This window comes from Juglans regia, chromosome 14 (genome assembly GCF_001411555.2).
Source record: "Juglans regia cultivar Chandler chromosome 14, Walnut 2.0, whole genome shotgun sequence".
Classification (NCBI taxonomy): domain Eukaryota; kingdom Viridiplantae; phylum Streptophyta; class Magnoliopsida; order Fagales; family Juglandaceae; genus Juglans; species Juglans regia.
This window is the reverse complement of record NC_049914.1, coordinates 15,674,557-15,692,456: the sequence shown is the minus strand read 5'-3', so window position 1 is coordinate 15,692,456 and position 17,900 is coordinate 15,674,557. Positions and strand designations below refer to the sequence as shown.

Genomic DNA, 17,900 nt, shown 5'->3' with positions numbered 1-17,900 from the left:
ACCTCAATGCAATCAACGTAAAATCTGGACCTAGATACCCCATATCAATTTGAGTTTGCATCATTATACCAACTAACAATGGACATAATAGTGATTATTCTGCAGGCTAGTATCAACAGATGATTAATACAGAGAAGACAAGAGATTTTCCCAAAACACAGAAAAACTCTATATAATATTGATTAACAGTAAAATTCAAAATTATTTTATGAAACACACAAGTTGGACGTAAATAACTGCAAAATTCAAAATTATGAAGATTTTTCTAAAAATGAAAAATCTAAATTATTGTATAAGAAATTAATACATAAATAAACAAGAGTGCTGCAAAAAATTTGGTCAAAATCAAAATTAGAATCATTTCCAAACTTGAAACCAAATATTTACTAACAAAGAAAGAGTGAGCATAAATATATGATTTGAAGGAAAATAACCAATATTGCCCTTAGTCCAAGGAAGATATTAAACTTTTCCTTCCATATTTGTACAGATTCATCTTCTTAAGTGATATGAACCCGCGGGAAAGAAATCCCTTGAACCCACAGTCAATTTGAAAACTTCCCAAGAAAGTCAAAATCAAGTCTATAGATGGAGAACCTAGACCCGATGAGAACTCATTTCAAGAACCTAGATTATATTAAAATCTAGACCCGTTGAAGAACCCGTCTCAAGAACCCAGATTACAAAGGAAGAACGCCACAAAGGTTGTGATTTACCTTTGATAAGTTGAAAAGTTCAATTAAGAACAAGAGGAGTAAAACTCAACTCACAATGAATAAATTCATCAAATTTCATAAACTTCATAAACTTATGAAAATGAGGCTACAAAGAGTATTTAAACCAAAACCTAATTAAAACCCTAGATAAAATAAAACCCCATCTTCCAAAAATACCCCTGAGTGAACAGTGCCGCGGTCACAGTATGACGCTACAGTAACTCGGCTACAGTAACCCTAACCCTAGTTCAATAAAATAATAACTTTCCAAACATGCCCTTACATAGACATAAACCCAATTATTCTAAGCAAATAAAATAGGTCCTTGAAATTAATTAAATAAGTTGAAAGCCTTCAAGTGTCCAAAGCCTATAAGTCATGTTGTTGCCCTTTCCATAACTTTTGAAATGAATCAAAACATAATCTTCATCGTTTAAGCCCTTGAACTTGTATTCGGCTCATCTGGAACTTGCAACATATCTTTAAGACTAGACCCACCTTGATTCACATCATTAAGGTAGTACTTCAATGCAATCAACGTAGAATCTGGACCTAGATACCCTCATATCAATTAGGGTTTGCATCATTCTCACAGGGTTGAAGAGAATTCATAATTGAATTCTAAACTTTCTTGTCTCGTTCTTTTGGATGTCCAATTAGACCAATATTTCTCTCCCTTTGTTGTATCATCCCAATGATCACGAAAAAATTAAAATTGATTTGATCGGTTCGAAATAAAATAATATTAAGCATCTTATACTCCAAAATTAAGTTTATTTCTCACATCTCAAATCCAAAAAACATATTTTGAATAGGAGAATTTGAAAAAAAAATACTCAACTCCAAGAAAACCAACAAAGTTAATTGTCACATAAGTTGTTTCATGTTCTTCAAATTTCAAAACTTTGCCACTATTTTCTTTTTCAAAATTTTCCATGTTTTCAATAAAAATAGTGATCTCATCAGGTTATCTTCATCAGAATAGGTATCGTAGATTGGTATAGAGTTCCACCCTATGGAAGAATGTTCATTCTCAAACTCTTCTTCCTCAGAGTAGTAAATCCACTCAACCTCTTACAATAAATCAACAAAACCTTTGGCTTGAAGAGTACCAAGAAATTCTGGTAAATCAACTTTGAAACCGAGGTCCCCATGATGCCCCTTCCTTCCACCGTACTTTCAAAATAGAGCACACTTGTGATAAGAGTTCTCAAAACTAGAATCGAAATCGTGATCTTTCATCTCACGATTACCGATATCCTGTGTCGTTACACGCCAGGTTAACTCTGCAACCTACCCATCTTTGCAAAACCTCAATCATCACATCCTGAACTCTACGATCACGGTGTGGTACTTCCTTGTTCGGAACCTGCCCACAATGACCACGACCACCAACCATGGAAACTGATGAGATATAACCCCAAGAAAGATGCTTAAGATTTGATGCCAACTGATGCGGACATAATAGTGATTAATTTTGATGACAAGTTTCAACAGATGATCAACATAGAGAAGACAAGAGATTTACCCAAAACATAGAGAAAACTCTGAATAATATTGATTAATAGTAAAATTTGAAATTATTTTATGAAATCTACAAGTTAGACATAAATAGTTGCAAAATTCGAAATTATGAAGATTTTTCTAAAAATGAAAAAATCTAAATTATTGTATGAGAAAGTAATACATAAATAAACAAGAGTCCTACAAAAAATTTGGTCAAAATTAAAATCAAAATCATTTCCAAACTTGAAACCAAATATTTACTAACAAAGCAAGAGTGAGCATAAATATATGATTTGAAGGAAAATAACTAATATTGCCCTTAGTCCAAGGAAGATATTAAGTTTTTCCTTCCATATTTGTACAGATTCATTTTCTTAAGATGGTACTTCAATGCAATCAATGTAGAACCTGGACCTAGATACGGAGAGCTATAAGTTAGACTTAGGTAATATATTTCAAATTTAATTAGTTTTATTATATCTTGATTTGTCATTTTTATACTAATTTTTTATATTTTAACATCTTAATGTAGAATTGACTACCTGTATGGCGAGTTTACTACATGAAGATGATTGAAATTTGAGATGCAATTGTGAAATTGTGTATTTTGTTGTTTGTTCAATTTTGTTTTCTTAATTTTTATAAATTTATGTGGACTCTTATTTCCTCACTAATTTTGTTCTTTTTTCTCCAGGCCTAACTTGGAATGACACTCACTTTATTAGTTCTTTTGTTAGAATGGGAACAACTTTTTTTGTTGTTGTTGGAATGAGAATTTCTTGTTGATGGGATGATGGGTTGGTTAGATAATTTGGGAGGATAGCTGATGGATAATGGATGTGTTGAATGGATGGTATATGATTGATATTGTTGGCTTTGTTTGGTTTTGTTTGTTGTAGGAATGAGACAATAACATGGAATTTAAATTGTGTTGTTGGTTGTAGTTGGGAACAATTAACAATATTTGATGGCTTGTAAGGTTTTAGTTTTGGCTTGTAAGTTTGTAACTTCTTGTTGTGTAGTAAATTAGTACTGATTAGTTCTAAATTTGATTATATTTTTAACTTGTAATGATTCTAGTGAATGATTTAGATTTATAATTTTGGTTATGTTTGTTTAACTTGTAGTGATTTTAGTGAATGATTTAGCTTTGTAATTATGGTTATGTATTTGTAATTTGTATAAATGATTTATTTTTGCAATTTTAGTTATGTATTTTTAATTTGTATGAATGATTTATTTTTACAATTTTTGTTGTGTTTTAATAAAATTGAAATTTGAAAAATGCTTTTTTAAAGAACTGAAATATGGAAGCCCAAATCCAATTAGTGAGAGCCCAAAATTCCTAAATTGAAATTTTAAATTGGCTAAGAAAAAAGCTTAAACCGACTCAATTCCGACAAGTCGAAGTCGTAGTTGGATCGGAAGTTAGAAGAATCGGAGTCGGAGGTAGGGCAGTCCAAATTCAGAACTGTCAGTACTCAACCCTACTTGGATTGTGCCATAATATTTTTTTCTTGTTTCCTTAATAAGAAGTTGACTAGATATTTGCTCTATATGGTAATCATCCTGATTCTCAACTTCTCTCAAGGGATTTTTCGTGAATTCAACATCTTCTTCGGTAGTTATTGATTTGTTTACGAACTGGTGCACCTCCCCTGCCACGTCATCATCTTCTTCCTGTTGTACGGTAGGGTCTAATCTCGTCTACACACTTCTTCCATTTTCATAGTTGTGATGTCTAAGATTAAAAAAAAAATTCCATAAACCCACCATATGGAATTTCTAACATTAAAAACATTTATATAACGAACCCAATGGGCAGAGTTTTTCAGTATAAAGATTTTCTTAATGGGAGCACTAAACTGTTTAAGTAAACCATGCTTAAAAATTGCAAAAATTGTAGGTAATTAATTTTAGAAAGAATCTCTTAAAATTGCTTCTTTACAAATTTGAAAGACAATATAGCTTCTCCAAATACTTTTTATTCTAAAATAATTTTGTCATGAATTTAAGTATTTAAATCATATAAAAGTAATCGGATATAAGGGTATTTGACAAATTTTAAATATTCCGATTCTCTAAATTTGGATGAGGAAGCATGAATTTTGAAATTGGAGCTCAACTACATGGTCCCACAAGGACACGACCGTCATTTAGATATTACAACAGACCCAATGGGGTTCAATATTTTGAGAAAGAAACAAGAAATGGGGTTGTGGAAGACACGCGTCGTCACAGGACTGACATTACCCATTGGGGGAGGGCGTGCGCTTTGGAGATCGAGTCACCGAGTCATTTAAAAAAACAACAGAGAAGAGTACGGAGTGACTGACCGATCATCCACTGTCGATGCCGAACCCTAAAGGATCTGAGCCGTTGGTTTTCCATGACATCCGCATATATAATCCCCCAAAACAAGGAATTCCAGTCATTCGGAGTGGGGAGGGGACAAATTACAAAAGGGTTCAGCGTTGACACAGTGAGTGAATTTGAACTCTCTTTTCTCTCTTGGCCCTCTCTTTCGCTGTTTTCTTCAACTCTCAGGTTCTCTCTCCCTTTGATTTTGGGGTTCTCTCTCCACTGCTCCACTTGTTCAATTTTGCTCCATTTCATCTTGTGTTTTTGAAACTGTTTTCTGTTGTTTCCCAAGAAACGTTTTTTTTATGGTTTTTCCAGTCATGTTCGATATCTGTAATGCTGCTTCTAATTAAGCTATGTTTGGGTATTGCATGTGGGTGAGCTCGATCTGTGACTGTTTTCTCTGTTTCTGCTTTTGGTATCTCCTTTGGTTTGAAGTAAACTATTTTTTTTTTCGTATTATTAAATGTTTGAGGCATTGTGAAGGCGTTTCGGTTACTATTTTTGTCGTTAATCACCTGGCTTTCGTCACTACTGAGCGTTTCACGCCTTTTAATTTTTCGCTTTCGAAATTTTTTCTTTAAAAGTAATTTTTGTGTTTTTTATTTCTCTAGTTATTTTTGTGATTTTTTGAACTTGGTTCCGACTGTGTTTTTGTGCTTTGTTTTCTTCAGGACAGTTTATTTGGGTATTTAACGTCCTAAAGCTCGATCTGCCCTTATTTTCGCTCTTTTGCTTGCAGCGTTACCGGAATCTCTAAGACTTGCTCTTTCAGCAGCGGTTCGTTGATTTTTAGGTATTATGCTCTGTGAATTTATCTGGTTCTTGCTTGCATGCTTGGTTTATGTTAATGTGTTTTTAGGAACTTCTTCTTGAAGGTGTTTTTCTTTTAGAAGAGAATCTAAGCGTGTTGCTCTCCTTGGGAACATCTATATAGCACTGAGTAGTTTTGCTTTCTGGTTTATGTGTTTTATTCTGGGTTCGCTTAGTTTGGCATGCCATTTCTTTTTCATATACCACTATTAACATCCGGCCATTTGGGCATCTTTAAGTTTCCTTGCTTTTTGATGTTTTTTTCTTTAAAATTTTTCCATTTGGTCTTCTACACTTAGGTTCTGTGTAATAGATCATTTTTGCTCCGGTGTTTTTGACTTTCAAGAGAGCTCTAGGTTGTTGCATGAGTTTTCACATTGTCGCTTCTGTCAAAAATTTTAGGCATGTTGGTATGTTAGAGATTTAGCTAGCTTCCATTTCTTAGTACCTGCTTTTTCTGCGGTTGAGTCTTCTGTTGCTTGTTACTCTGCAGGAGATTGTTACCCTGGTAAATTTTCCTTCAATAAATGAAGTATCTTTTGTATACTTCATGTGTACTCGTTGCACTTATTAGTGAATAATTATTACTTAATGGGAAAAATTGGCTTAGGTTATGGATTCATTTGAGCCAGACGATAATGGGGCAACAAATGGAAACGGAGCACAGGAAGCACTGCCACCTCCTCCTCCTGTTATCCCACCAGATGTTGTTCCAGTGTGTGCTGGACCTGAACAGCGTCCTGAACCTGTTAAGAAAAAGGTTGTGCGAGTTCCTATAGCTAGGCGTGGTCTTGGAAGCAAAGGGCAAAAGATTACTCTGCTTACTAATCACTTCAAAGTTATGGTTACTAATGTTGAGGGCCATTTCTTCCACTATAGTGTATGTTTCCATAATCATAAAACACTCATTTTGGGTTGTTAGAAGGAGTTTGAGTTTTTCAATGTGGTCATATACGTTTGAACCGCTGTCTTACATACAGGTTTCTTTGAGTTATGAAGATGGACGTCCTGTAGATGGTAAAGGTATTGGAAGAAGGGTGATTGATAGGGTGCAGGAGACTTATGACACTGAGTTAGCGGGAAAGGACTTTGCTTATGATGGGGAGAAGAGTTTGTTCACTGTTGGTCCACTGCCCCGCAACAAACTTGAGTTTACTGTTGTACTTGAGGATATTCAGTCAAGCAGGTGTACATACAGGTTTTGTGATTGTTTTATTCTTAGAGATGCTTATTGTTGTTAGTTTGTAGCTAATTTGTAGAAACCTTCCATTCTGTTTAGAAATAACGGAAACCGTAGCCCTGATGGCCAAGGAAGTCCAAATGAGAGTGACAGAAAAAGAATGCGACGTCCATATCAGTCAAAGACATTCAAAGTAGAGATTAGCTTTGCTGCCAAGATTCCCATGCAGGCCATTGCAAATGCATTACGTGGTCAAGAGTCTGAGAACTCTCAAGAAGCCCTCAGAGTGCTGGATATTATATTGAGACAGCATGCTGCTAAACAGTGAGTGAATTAATTTTCCCAGCTTTCTTTTGGTATCTCCTATGTATGATTTTAACTTCTGTATTATATCAATTTTGTGACTATTGTAGGGGCTGCCTCCTTGTTCGCCAATCGTTCTTTCACAACGATCCAAGAAATTTTGCAGATGTAGGAGGTGGTGTTCTTGGCTGTAGAGGATTTCATTCTAGTTTTAGGACCACTCAGGGTGGCTTATCCTTGAATATTGGTAAGATCATCATTTTTTTTATTAGTAAATAAGAACATTATTAGTAAGAAAGGTTCAAATCTCCTTGGGTGCAAACAATTTCTAGGGGCTACACCCTCTGGTGAAAAGCCAGCGATTTAACCAATTCCATGTAGAGAAACTTCCGAGAGTGCGGTGCACTGGACGAGGTTTACTCTGCAGGGGTGGGTCCAAAGGTCCTTGCCTTGGAGAGCTTTCCCGACATAAAAAAAAAAAAAAAAAAAGGAAAAAAAGAAAGGTAGGCATAGCCCAAGTACACAGGACATACAAGGGCAACACCTATGCATGATTGTCTACATATATAAGGAAATCATGAATGTTCATGCCAATGAATCTTCTTCCATTGGTCTATTAGAATCGACCAATGGAAGAAGATATTAATAAAAAGTTCTAAGCTCGTCCATTGTCCGATCATGATCCTCAAAACTCCTTCCATTCCTCTCCATCCATATGCACGACCATAAATAGGTCGAAACCATGCTCCACATAGCTACTAGGAATAATACTGTTCTATTGTTATCCATTCTTGAAACCCATTCTTTTTGCCAATTGTTCTGTTGCCTTTCTTTCCAGATGTATCGACTACCATGATTATACAGCCCGGGCCGGTGGTAGATTTTTTAATTGCCAACCAGAACGTGAGGGATCCATTTTCACTTGATTGGTCGAAGGTAATTAAATTAACATATCTACATCTTTATGCTATTTTGCTGCTTGTTTCTTTTACCCATTTGTAGCTATGTTGGTTGTTTCTATTGACAGGCGAAACGAATGCTCAAGAATCTTAGGATTAAAACAAGTCCTGCCAATACAGAGTACAAGATAACCGGTTTGAGCGAGAAACCATGCAAAGAGCAAACGTATACATCTTGTCATATGATCAGTTTTACTTTTCCTTTGGTTATGTTGAGACTGATCATATTAATTTTGTGCTTGTATTACACAGTATTATAACATAACTTCTTGATTTGAATACCAGTCTGTTGAATAATTTTTATGCTTTCTTGCCATAGATTTACACTGAAGCAGAGAAATGGCAAGGATGTAGATGGTGACAATACTATAGAAGTGACTGTTTATGATTATTTTGTTAACCATCGTGGTATAGAATTGCGTTATTCTGCAGACCTACCATGTATCAATGTTGGGAAGCCAAAACGTCCAACTTATTTCCCTCTTGAGGTGAATTTATGGGTTATAGTTGTGTAAATAAATACTATAAATATGATGAATGGGTCTTATTGAAGGTGGTGTATATTTCATTTTCTTTTTTTAGCTTTGTTCGTTGGTGTCCTTGCAACGATACACAAAAGCTCTATCCACCCTTCAAAGATCTTCACTAGTGGAAAAATCGAGACAAAAGCCGAATGAGAGGATGAAGGTTTTGTCTGATGTAGGTGTCTTTTGCTGAATGCTGGAATGATGATATTCTTGTTAAGTTTTTTGTTTTCAAGTTTTTAGCTGTGTTCCACTGCAGGCTTTGAAAAGCAACAATTATGATTCTGAACCTATGCTGCGTTCATGTGGCATTTCAATTAGTACCAGCTTTTCTCAAGTGGAAGGTCGTGTTCTGCCAGCACCAAGGGTATCTGTTTGTTTTCATAATGAAGTTGGCTTTTTTTCTTCTCTCGTGTAACCATAACCTTGTAATGATGATTTTCATTTTTTTGAAGAGCTTTGGAATGATTTCGATCATTATTGTTACCATGTAATATCAAATTTGCTCTCCTTTTCTCAACAGTTGAAAGTGGGGAATGGAGAGGATTTCTTTCCTAGGAATGGACGATGGAACTTCAACAATAAGGTATTTGGTGTTTTCTATATGTTATGTTTTCTCTCTACAAGGATTCTCAGTATTTTCATTCAACAATAAGGTATTCAGTTTTATACATATTATGATTTTTTTTCATCTTGGGATTCTCACTATTTCATCTGCTTCTGTAGAAATTAGCACAGCCAACAAAGATACAAAGGTGGGCTGTTGTGAACTTCTCAGCGCGTTGTGATACACAGGGTCTTGTACGAGATCTGATTAAATGTGGAGAATTGAAAGGAATTGTAAGTTTGGTCCTGTGGCGAATACTATAATTTCTCATCTAATGATTGACTTTTTTTTCCTGTGTTTTTTTAGCTTATAGATCCTCCGTTCGATGTCTTTCAAGAGAATCCTCAAAATAGACGGGCTCCCCCGGTGGTTAGAGTTGAGAAGATGTTTGAGGATATACAGTCAAAACTTCCTGGTGCTCCACAGTTTCTTCTTTGCTTGCTTCCTGAGAGGAAAAACTCAGATTTATATGGTAGTGTTTTAATCCATTCTTCGATTGACAATTTTAATTGCTCAAAAATGTTTCTATTAAATGAAAGTTATTGTCTCCAAGGTCCGTGGAAACGGAAAAATCTTGCTGAGCTTGGAGTAGTCACCCAGTGCATGGCTCCTACAAGGGTTAACGACCAATATCTTACCAATGTTCTTTTGAAGATCAACGCAAAGGTGAGCTGCTGTGTGTTAAACCCCTAGGGTTTGGCTCAAGTCTAAGAGCCTTGATCTTGGTTGTATACTCCCTCCAAGTCTTAGGTTCGAGTCCTAGGTTGCAAACAATTTCGTAGGGCTATTGGACTGGGGGAATTTTCCCTTGGTGCACTTTCAAGAAACTCCTTGCCGAGGGCATGTGCACCTCCGAGATTAGTTGTGACTTTGTTCCAGACAATTGGTGCCAATTTAAAAAAAAATAAAAGCAATTTAACTTCTCTCTCACCCCCTCCCTCCCTCTACCCCCTTCTGCTTCTAGATCCAAATTAATTGTTGGTTGACATAATTTAGGTGCTACTTTATTGTAACTGATTATTTTTTAAAATCTTAATTGCAGTTGGGTGGTTTAAATTCGTTACTAGCTGTTGAACATTCTCCTTCTATCCCTGTGGTTTCCAAGGCTCCCACTATCATACTTGGAATGGATGTGTCACATGGCTCTCCTGGGCAATCTGACATGCCATCAATTGCTGCGGTAACATGCTGTCTTTGATTATTTATTGGCTTAATCTGTTTTTGTAGTTCTTATTTTACAATTTTGTTGTTGGTTTGGATAAAAAAATATTATTAAATGGCTGACTGTATACTCTTTATGAAGTTACATTTTCATAAAAACAAAGATTCTAATGTACTAGAAATTTTGTTGGGGTTCTTTGACGGAAACATGCAGGTCGTCAGCTCAAGGCAGTGGCCATTAATTTCTAAATATAGGGCTTCTGTTCGCACACAGTCCCCAAAGGTTGAAATGATAGATTCTTTGTTCAAGCAGGTGTCGGAAACTGAAGATGATGGCATAGTGAGGTGGGTTTCGACCTTTAGGATATTGGCTAAAAGAGGCAAACCGAATTAATCAGTGAAAACAATTCAATAATTAAAAAGATAGAACAATTAAATCAATGTGAGGGAAAGTTCCTGCTGACTCCTCTTTTAAAAGGTTAAATGGCTAACTTATTTCTTTCACGTGGTTCGTCTTGTATGATTATAACCATTTCAGGGAGCTTCTGCTAGACTTCTATACGAGTTCAGGGAAAAGGAAACCTGATCAAATCATAATATTCAGGTATGTGTTTGGTCTGTTTTGCCAATGGAAAAGTACTTGAATGTATTATAATGGTTTCTGTCCTCAAATGTTATTTGAAAGTACTCAGTTGTAAACAATCCTCTTAACTTATACTCATGTCTTTCTAGCAATCCTCTTGGGTGCAAACAATTCCTATGGGCTACCAAACTGGGAGGATTTCTCCATGAATTATGTGGGATGCACTTGTAGGAAACTCCTTGCTGAGGGATTTTGCACCCTCGGGATTAGTCTGGACTTTCTTCTTGGACATGCAGTGCCAATAAAAGAAATTATGATTCTAATTATTTTTTCAGTTGCAAAGAATTTACTTTACAGAAATAATAGTAAAAATGTGGAAAATGTTAAGTGAATAATGAACTGAAGCTTGTTAAATTGGCTGATCTTTTAAATTCATAGCCTTGACTCCAGCTTTCATCTGGGTGAAATTTTTGTTTATTTGCTAGTTTAAGCACAATAGTCTCGGAATTACAAGGAATTCCCAATTGAAGCAAACAAGTTCTGAAAAGAATACGGATACAAATGCAAGATTGGTGCAAAAATTTTTGGTGCTGTGGTGAATAAATCCTTTGCAAGATTTTGTGTTCCCAGGTGAACTAGTCACCAAATTTTTGATTTTCAACCTACCAAAACGGGCTCCAAAGGTCTGAGCATTTAAGGGTCAATTTTTGTGAAAAAACACGTTACAAGACTTGATCAAATAAATCTTCTTACTTTACATTTATTATATGAATCCTTTTTATGTTTAAGGTGCCATTTGTATGCATTATCTGACAAAAATATATGATGGTGTTTTTATTGCATTTTCTTAATTGTCAATATAAAAATTTATCCACATGTTCTTACACTTCTCCTTATAAGAATTGTCATTTGTGTTTAGAACTCTCTTTTTCAATACGGTGTTCCTTTTGTGCAATAGCTATAGACTTCAATGGGATCAATCTCCATGATTTCCTTGTATCTATTTCATGATGTTAACTAGGTGCTTCCTCGTGTACATCTTGTGTATTTGGGCTTTGCCTATTCCTTTGTTTGCATTAATAAAATTACTGTCCTATGAAAAAATAAAAAAGGAATTGTATTTATTTTGCCCTTTCTTTGCTCAGGTCATAAAATTGAAATAAAACTAACTTATGTTGAAAGATCATAATATTTATTACATGGAGTATTTTTATGATCTATTGAAGATGAGTATGTCGGTGTTGGTTATTTGAAGTTGGCTGTTCGTACTTTAATCAGTTAATTTTATTGCATTTAGGGATGGAGTCAGTGAGTCGCAATTCAACCAAGTCTTGAACATTGAACTGGACCAAATAATCGAGGTTCTTTAGTCCCCTCCAACACTCTTCAATTATATGCCTAAAGGACATGATCCCTTTGTTTAATTTGGAAATGATGTAAGCTTTGTGTTTGTTTTTATTTCTAGGCCTGCAAATTTCTTGATGAGAAGTGGTGCCCCAAGTTTGTAGTAATTGTTGCACAGAAAAACCACCATACAAAATTCTTTCAGCAGGGGTCTCCTGATAATGTTCCACCTGGTAAGCCAAACAGATGAATTTTGCAGATTACACAATTATGGCATTGGATGAGTTTTTTTTTTTTTTTTATGACACGTGGTGCGGGAGACTACAAACACAACGTTTCTTTTACCCGGTTAAACTCCAGACCTCTGTACTGTGTTCCCATGAGACGGATGAGGTAAATCATTGGCTATCCACTTATGGGACTTGGCCCTAGAAATTGTTTATACCCAAGGATTCAAACCTAGATATGGAAGGAGCATACCATCAAGGTCAAGGCCCTTACCTAGGGCCCTAGGGGTTTGGACAAGCTTTTTATGTTTCTCATTTTCCTTTCTTTCCTTTTTTTCTTTTGGCAGGGACAATTATTGATAACAAAATTTGCCATCCAAGAAACAATGATTTCTATCTATGTGCACATGCTGGAATGATTGTGAGTATTTTGTTATTGACGATTTGTTAGCTATTTTCTGATGTTTTTGGCCAATATTTTATTTTGAAAAATTAATGTAGTGATTTTCAGTACCTGTTTTGATATTATGCTGCACAGGGGACCACTAGGCCTACACATTACCATGTTCTATTAGATGAGGTTGGCTTTTCGTCAGATGATCTACAGGAACTTGTGCATTCCCTATCATATGTGTAAGTAAATATTTGATGTCAAATATGGTTTGAATAACTAGTATCAAGTTAAGATTAGCTACTAAAATAATATTCAATTGAATTTGTGATTAATGCAGGTATCAAAGAAGCACTACTGCAATATCTGTAGGTAATTTCAGAGTTAAATATGATGTTGCAACTTATGGTTGGTTGGCTTGCTTTTTGAAGAATCACTGTACATTTCTGATGCAATCCTTTAAAATCATTTCATACTCGGCCTGGAAGCCTCTATTTTTTATTTTAATTTTTTAATTTTTTGTATATTGAGCCTATCAATCTTATGCATCACAGTATTACTTGGTTGCTTAAAACTGCCCCAGGTCCTTTTAATATCCTCAAATATTGATTCTTGGAGCTCTTTTTTGGTCATGTAAATTTCTCCCCCTGCAGTTGCTCCGATATGCTATGCGCACTTGGCTGCCACCCAAATTGGACAGTTCGTGAAATTTGAAGACATGTCTGAGACGTCATCAAGCCATGGTGGGTTGACATCTGTTGGAGCTGTCCCTGTGCCACAGCTGCCCAGATTACAGGAGAATGTCTGCAACTCCATGTTCTTTTGTTGAGGCTGTGTCCTCTGAATATTGAAAATCACTGTATTTTGGACACCTGGTCTGTATATAGCCAAGTACTTGGTGTGGCCTCTTAAGGAAGTTGCTGGACCAGGCAGTAACGTGGAACCTTTTTGGTACTTCTGATGTCTAGGCCTTTCATGGCTACCTGTTGCTTCAAGTCATTTTAGGCTGCCTGTGTCGTGGCTGGCTTTTTTAAAATGTGATGTCTTCTAACCATTCTGATGTCTAGTTACTGATTATTCTGCTGCGGTCATGGATCTGCTTATGAAAGGATTTTAGTGCGGAACTATTACGTAATTAACCATCTTAAAATGTTGCTGGATTTATTACATGCTGATGGGAAGATGCAGGAGGTGACGTTAATGTTCCAAACCATCGAGTAGGTACATAATGTTCGAGTTAGAGGCGTGTAGCTCATAACCCTACTCTTACAAAATGTTTAGCTGTATTTGTTGTCAGCCTGGGAGGCAGTGGCAATAATGATTTTGGAACTTGGCTTACTCAACGGTATTACTTTTATATTTTCTACAAGAATATTTTAACAGGGATCAACTTGATAATTTCATAATGGAAGCAATTCTGACAATTGACAATATATGTGCTTTGTAATTGTTACTAATCAAAAGAAAAAAAATATTATGGTAATTGCAGTGTTACAAGACTTGCTGCTATTCATAAATAGTTTATTATAAATTATCTATTATTTTTATTATTTATTATTGTTTTACTACTATTTACAGACTATATATGATATTATTTCGGCATCTAAACCTGTAACTTTTTTATGCAAGCGATTGAATCTGATTATGGACTAGGAGGCTCTAGTTCAAATATACCTCCCTCAGTGAACTGGCTATAGTTTACCAGAGAAGTCATTTGCAGCTAGGGTCATTCATTTACTTTCAGCAAATATTAACAAAGAAAAAAGAAGCTTTTTTTTTTTTTTCATCAAGAAAAAAGAAGCTTTGAATGCAAAAGAACTTCATATTTTCCATAGAGCCTATATGGCGAATGATAAGCTAATAACTTTTAGAATGGCATGATTTGTTTGGATTTCCAATAGGCTCATGTCTGCGATAAGCATAAATATACTCCCCCTCCCCCTCTTTCACTCTAGTTTAGATAGAAGAATAAAACGGAAAAATAGAATAAAGAAGGGAGCCACGTTGGATGCAACCAAAGTCCATTTTAGTTGTGCACTTAAAAGAGTAGATACAAAAAAGTAATATCTATCATTAAAAAATTAATTTTTTTAAATAGATATAATATATACTTATTTTTTTTAAAAGAAGTATACGATATCTATATACTCTGACCGCAAATATAATTTCTTATCTTTTTGTTTTAAGTGTTGTGCCAATGCTGGCCTTGCTTTGTTATAATTGGCCTTCCATGTAATGCCCCATTATGGAGGTTCAGGGAGTTAGTTTCTATTACTTAAATAATATTCTATTACTTAAATCATCTTCCAACAATATAATATATATAAAAAAAATTTTGTTACTCATCATTCTCATACACTATATTACACTTAATTTTTATTTATTTATTTAATTTTTTATCTTTTATTTAATTTTTTTTAATCTTATTTTTTTCTAAATTAATTGAGTTCTTCTACTTATCATTTATGCACAACACATTTTATAAGAGAAAAACGTGTGATTTTGTTGACTTAGTTCAGGATGTGTATTTTGTACATCCAAATAGAGATATAATCTTTAGATTTCGATATCTAAAACAACATTACATCTAAACAGAGTCAACATAAACTTCCAATTTTGATACCTTTGACCCGATACTTGCATCTAAAATATAAATACATCACTTAATAACAGAAATGCTTTCAAAGGACTCTGGAAACAGGGAGAAAGCGAATTTCATACTCATGTACACGAGAATAAAGGAAATTACAAAATGTAATTTCTGTAAAAAATTTCTCTCGCCTTTGAGAACCAAATTGTTTAGAGCTATCTCGATTGGATGAAAAATAGGTTTTAGTAGCCATAGCAAGAGTGTAATACCCAGCTCCTTCTTCTTACGTATGCTTCTCTCCTTCTGACGTATGTTTCGTCTTGATGAAGTAAGCAAATCCTGAAGGCAGAGATTATGTGATCATTTGCCTTTCTCACTAGCGACTGCGAGCCGCGTCATGCGTGACAAACCTTGATGGCGTGTCTCGAAAGATATCGTGTGACTTCTAGGGCACGCCTAGTGTTTTAAATATGCTGGAAATATTTATAAGGAGTATTTCCATTATTATTGAATTAAGATTTGATCTTAAATACGTCAATCATAATATTATTGAAGAGCTCCAAAAATATTATAATTGTCGGAAATCATTTTAATATTATTATTAAAATGATTTCAATTATTTAAGATATTATGAGATTTAAATTATGTTGAGAACTTTTATTAATTAAATGGTTTAACCCTTTTAAATATGTTAAGTGAGACTCCATCATTCTATTAATGATGAAGAATATTATTTTATAAACTAAAGTTAATTTAAAATAATATTTACCTTAATTCCTCTAAGTGCTTTTAATTAAGTTAATGTTTTACGCATCTTCAAATCAGTGTTTTAATTCTTCGTCGTTAGATCGTTGTGTAGATCCCCAGACGAAAGGACTGGGTTAAATACCCAGACCCCCTCTCTTTTCCCTATCATTTCCCCGTAACCCTCTCTCTCCTCCCTCTCTCCTTCGGCGTACGCTGTACGTAGACCCACCCCACGCCGAACGGCTTAAGGCCTCAGCCCGGCGCCGCCGTGCGTCGCCCTTCCTCACCGCTGGCACCAATGGCTTGCTCTCCCTCCGGCGAGTCCATCCATGCTGACCTCTCCCCCTCACGCTCTCCCTTTCTCCATTTCGGGACTGCACAGCCCGTATGGGCTTAGTGCGCGTAGCGTCGCCCTCCAACGCCACCACTCCCTCGGCAGCTTCCTCTACCACCGGCCACCACTCCCCAGTGAGCTTGGCCTCTATTATGCAGCCACCTCCCCTTCGTCGCACACACGCACGCACAAGGAGAACCACGCACGGCTTCACCGTGCGCGACCCCTAGCGCCGTCGTGCGCAGCACCCACGGCCGCCTAGCAACACCATGGCCCCTCCCCGAGCTCCTCCATGTGACCCATGGCCAGAAAACCCCCTCCTCCTCTACCTCACGGCTTCTCCCCCTCTCACGCACGGGTTGCACGCCGTGCACCACCATGCACCGCCACCCATGGCTGATGACCGCCATGTCCAGCCTCCTTAGGCCGCCACCAAGCCAACCCGACCTCCATTGGCCCCGATCTGCCACCCACGAGAGCACACTCTCTCTCACTCTCCCACGGCTTCTCCTCCACGGTATGGCCAGATCTGCCACCGTGGCGCCACCTCGACGCCACCACGAGATTCACCGCATCTCCCTTAGCTAAGCCCTAGGCCCAAACCATCACTTTATGTGGTGGGTAACCACTGCAAGTGATGGACAGTCACTGCATGTGATTGGCCGCCACTATACATGGCTAGATTCGCCATGTTATGCCCCTTGCTGTCATCACAAGGCCATCATGAGCCCTTCCAAGACCACACCTAGCTATCCAAACACCTAAACAGTCATCGTACGTGAGTTAGCTGCCACGTACGACTCTTCCGACATCATCGGCTATGACGATCAACAAGCAACGCACGGGTTATCCCGTCGATGGTATAACCCTCTATCCCTCGTAATTATGTTAGATATTGATTAGTTGACTAGGTTGTGGACTGTGATGTTAGTATTTGTGGAGTTGTGGCATTGTGATGAAGTGTTGGGCATTCTGTGTAGTGAAGTGTTGGGCTTATCTGTGTTGTATGGAGGTGCATTGTGCCGTGTAGTGTACTGTGATGTGTTGGGTGTAGACGGGAAGTATTGTGGATTGGGGAATATGTGCGGTAATGGTGGCATAGTGTATGTGAAATGAATACAGTGCACACTGAGTGTACTCTGTGTGCATGTGGAGTGTTGTATATGTAGGGAGTACAAACAGAATGTACTCCATGTGAGGGTGAGATGCACTATATGGCGGGTACGCCATAATGGTGACATGCCGTGATGTGTATGAAGGGAGTACACGATGGGTGTACTCTGTGTGTGGTATAGTATATGTGAGGAGTATACGTGGAGTGTACTCTATGTGGTGGAGTAATGCACCATGTGGCGGATATGCCATAATGGTGATGTGGCATGTGGAATGAGAATAGTACACGCTGTGTGTACTTTATGTGTGGCATAATGTGAGACAAGGAGAATATATGTAAAATATACCCTCCTGGCGTATTGTGGAACGTGATGAGTACAAGTGGAGTGTACTCAGTGGCGTAGTGGGTGTCAGAGGAGTATATGTGGAATATACTCAATG

At 36.7% G+C, this 17,900-nt stretch overlaps 1 protein-coding gene across 10 annotated transcripts; it reads left to right on the top strand.

Moving 5' to 3' along the window:
* The first annotated feature begins 4,613 nt into the window (after positions 1-4,613).
* LOC108989696 (protein argonaute 4-like) lies at positions 4,614-14,013 on the top strand. 10 transcript variants are annotated; one of them, XM_035685083.1, is made up of 25 exons: positions 4,614-4,704; positions 5,326-5,379; positions 5,890-5,904; positions 6,007-6,276; positions 6,377-6,594; positions 6,676-6,900; positions 6,990-7,126; positions 7,718-7,815; positions 7,907-8,004; positions 8,158-8,326; positions 8,421-8,537; positions 8,622-8,729; positions 8,886-8,948; positions 9,089-9,202; positions 9,276-9,441; positions 9,523-9,635; positions 10,012-10,149; positions 10,345-10,475; positions 10,669-10,734; positions 12,011-12,074; positions 12,179-12,290; positions 12,632-12,705; positions 12,823-12,917; positions 13,016-13,047; positions 13,329-14,013. In XM_035685083.1, the coding sequence occupies exons 4-25, from the start codon at positions 6,010-6,012 to the stop codon at positions 13,502-13,504; spliced, it is 2,781 nt and encodes a 926-aa protein (XP_035540976.1). In that variant the 5' UTR covers positions 4,614-4,704; positions 5,326-5,379; positions 5,890-5,904; positions 6,007-6,009; the 3' UTR covers positions 13,505-14,013. The 10 variants fall into 10 exon arrangements, with proteins under 10 accessions (XP_035540976.1, XP_018818948.1, XP_018818945.1 ...); XM_035685082.1 differs by having other exon boundaries at positions 4,649-4,769; XM_018963403.2 differs by lacking the exon at positions 5,890-5,904 and having other exon boundaries at positions 6,377-6,582.
* The last annotated feature ends 3,887 nt before the right edge of the window (positions 14,014-17,900 follow it).

Bases quoted from the DNA above. Each gene is read 5' to 3' on its own strand.
- LOC108989696 (XM_018963400.2), top strand. From the start codon at position 6,010: ATGGATTCATTTGAGCCAGACGATAATGGGGCAACAAATGGAAACGGA. The intron at 12,075-12,178 runs GTTCTTTAGTCC...TTTTATTTCTAG, and splicing joins AACTGGACCAAATAATCGAG to GCCTGCAAATTTCTTGATGA. The intron at 12,291-12,631 runs GTAAGCCAAACA...TTCTTTTGGCAG, and splicing joins TCCTGATAATGTTCCACCTG to GGACAATTATTGATAACAAA.